This window comes from Lathyrus oleraceus, chromosome 2 (assembly GCF_024323335.1).
Source record: "Lathyrus oleraceus cultivar Zhongwan6 chromosome 2, CAAS_Psat_ZW6_1.0, whole genome shotgun sequence".
Taxonomy (NCBI): Eukaryota; Viridiplantae; Streptophyta; class Magnoliopsida; order Fabales; family Fabaceae; genus Lathyrus; species Lathyrus oleraceus.
In genome coordinates this window covers 431,120,070-431,121,093 of record NC_066580.1, presented here as the reverse complement: position 1 = coordinate 431,121,093, position 1,024 = coordinate 431,120,070, and the positions used below count along the sequence as shown (strand labels likewise).

At 36.6% G+C, this 1,024-nt stretch overlaps 1 protein-coding gene across 1 annotated transcript; it reads right to left on the bottom strand.

The window, feature by feature from the left end:
• Positions 1 to 302: 302 nt before the first annotated feature.
• Positions 303 to 740, bottom strand: LOC127123552 (uncharacterized). Its single transcript, XM_051053762.1, has one exon. It carries the CDS (start codon positions 738 to 740, stop codon positions 303 to 305), a length of 438 nt encoding a protein of 145 aa, XP_050909719.1.
• Between the last annotated feature and the right edge of the window lie 284 nt (positions 741 to 1,024).

The following is a 1,024-nucleotide window of genomic DNA, read 5'->3' as shown; positions in this document are numbered from 1 at the left end:
ACCCACAACATTATACTGAATTCATCTACAAATGAGATGAAGTAATTGTTTCCTCCACAAGAAAGGGTTTCAAAAGGACCACAAATGTCATATGAAACTACATTCAGTACATGTAACATGCTTTGCTTCCCAAAAGGTAACATACTTTGCTTCACAGAAGGTAACCTACTTTGCTTGCCAAGCATACAAATGTAACATGGTTTATCAGGTGTCACTATCTTAAACAATCCTTCTACTAAATTCATAGTATTTATCTTGCCTAGATTTTTAAAATGCAGATGTCCATATCTTTTGTGCCAAAATCAGTTGGTGATTTCAGAACTAGCCTTCCAAATTATGTTTCTGGTCAGAGTTGATTTCAGAACTATTCTTTTCTTCTTGTCATATAGCTTCAGTGAGCCTCCTTCCATGATTACTGAGAATCCTTTCACTACTAGCTGACTAATGCTCAACATATTACATTGCATACCAGGGACAAATAACATATCTTCTATCAATACTGTTTTGCCTTCTTTTCTCTGTATGACAATCTTGTACATGCCTTCTACCATTAAGCTTTTGCTATCTGTCAACTTCACACTTGTCTTCTTGTTTGAGTTAAAGTCAGTCAACCACCCCTTGTATCCAGTCTTGTGGTTAGAACAACCAGAGCCTAAGTACCACACATCAGAAGCTGGAGCCCCTTCAGAGGTAGTTATCATCAACATGACAGGATCTAAATTTGAATCATCTTGCACCATGTTAGCTTCCTCTCCACCTGTCGTTTTCTTTCCCTTTCCAAACCACAATCTGAAGCAAAGTGATCATACTTCTCATAGTTGAAGCATTGAATATTTCTTTTGTTTTTGAAACTTTTTATTGTTTTCAAATTTTCTAGACCCTCATCCTCCTTTAGAGTATTCAAATCTTTCTTCAAACTTATTGATCCCTTCGCTATCTGGCGTGGCTTCTCTCTGATGCTTTCCTTTTCCTCGCTTCCACATTCTTTTCATGTCATTAGAACTTTTTTTCTTGAATGAGCAAT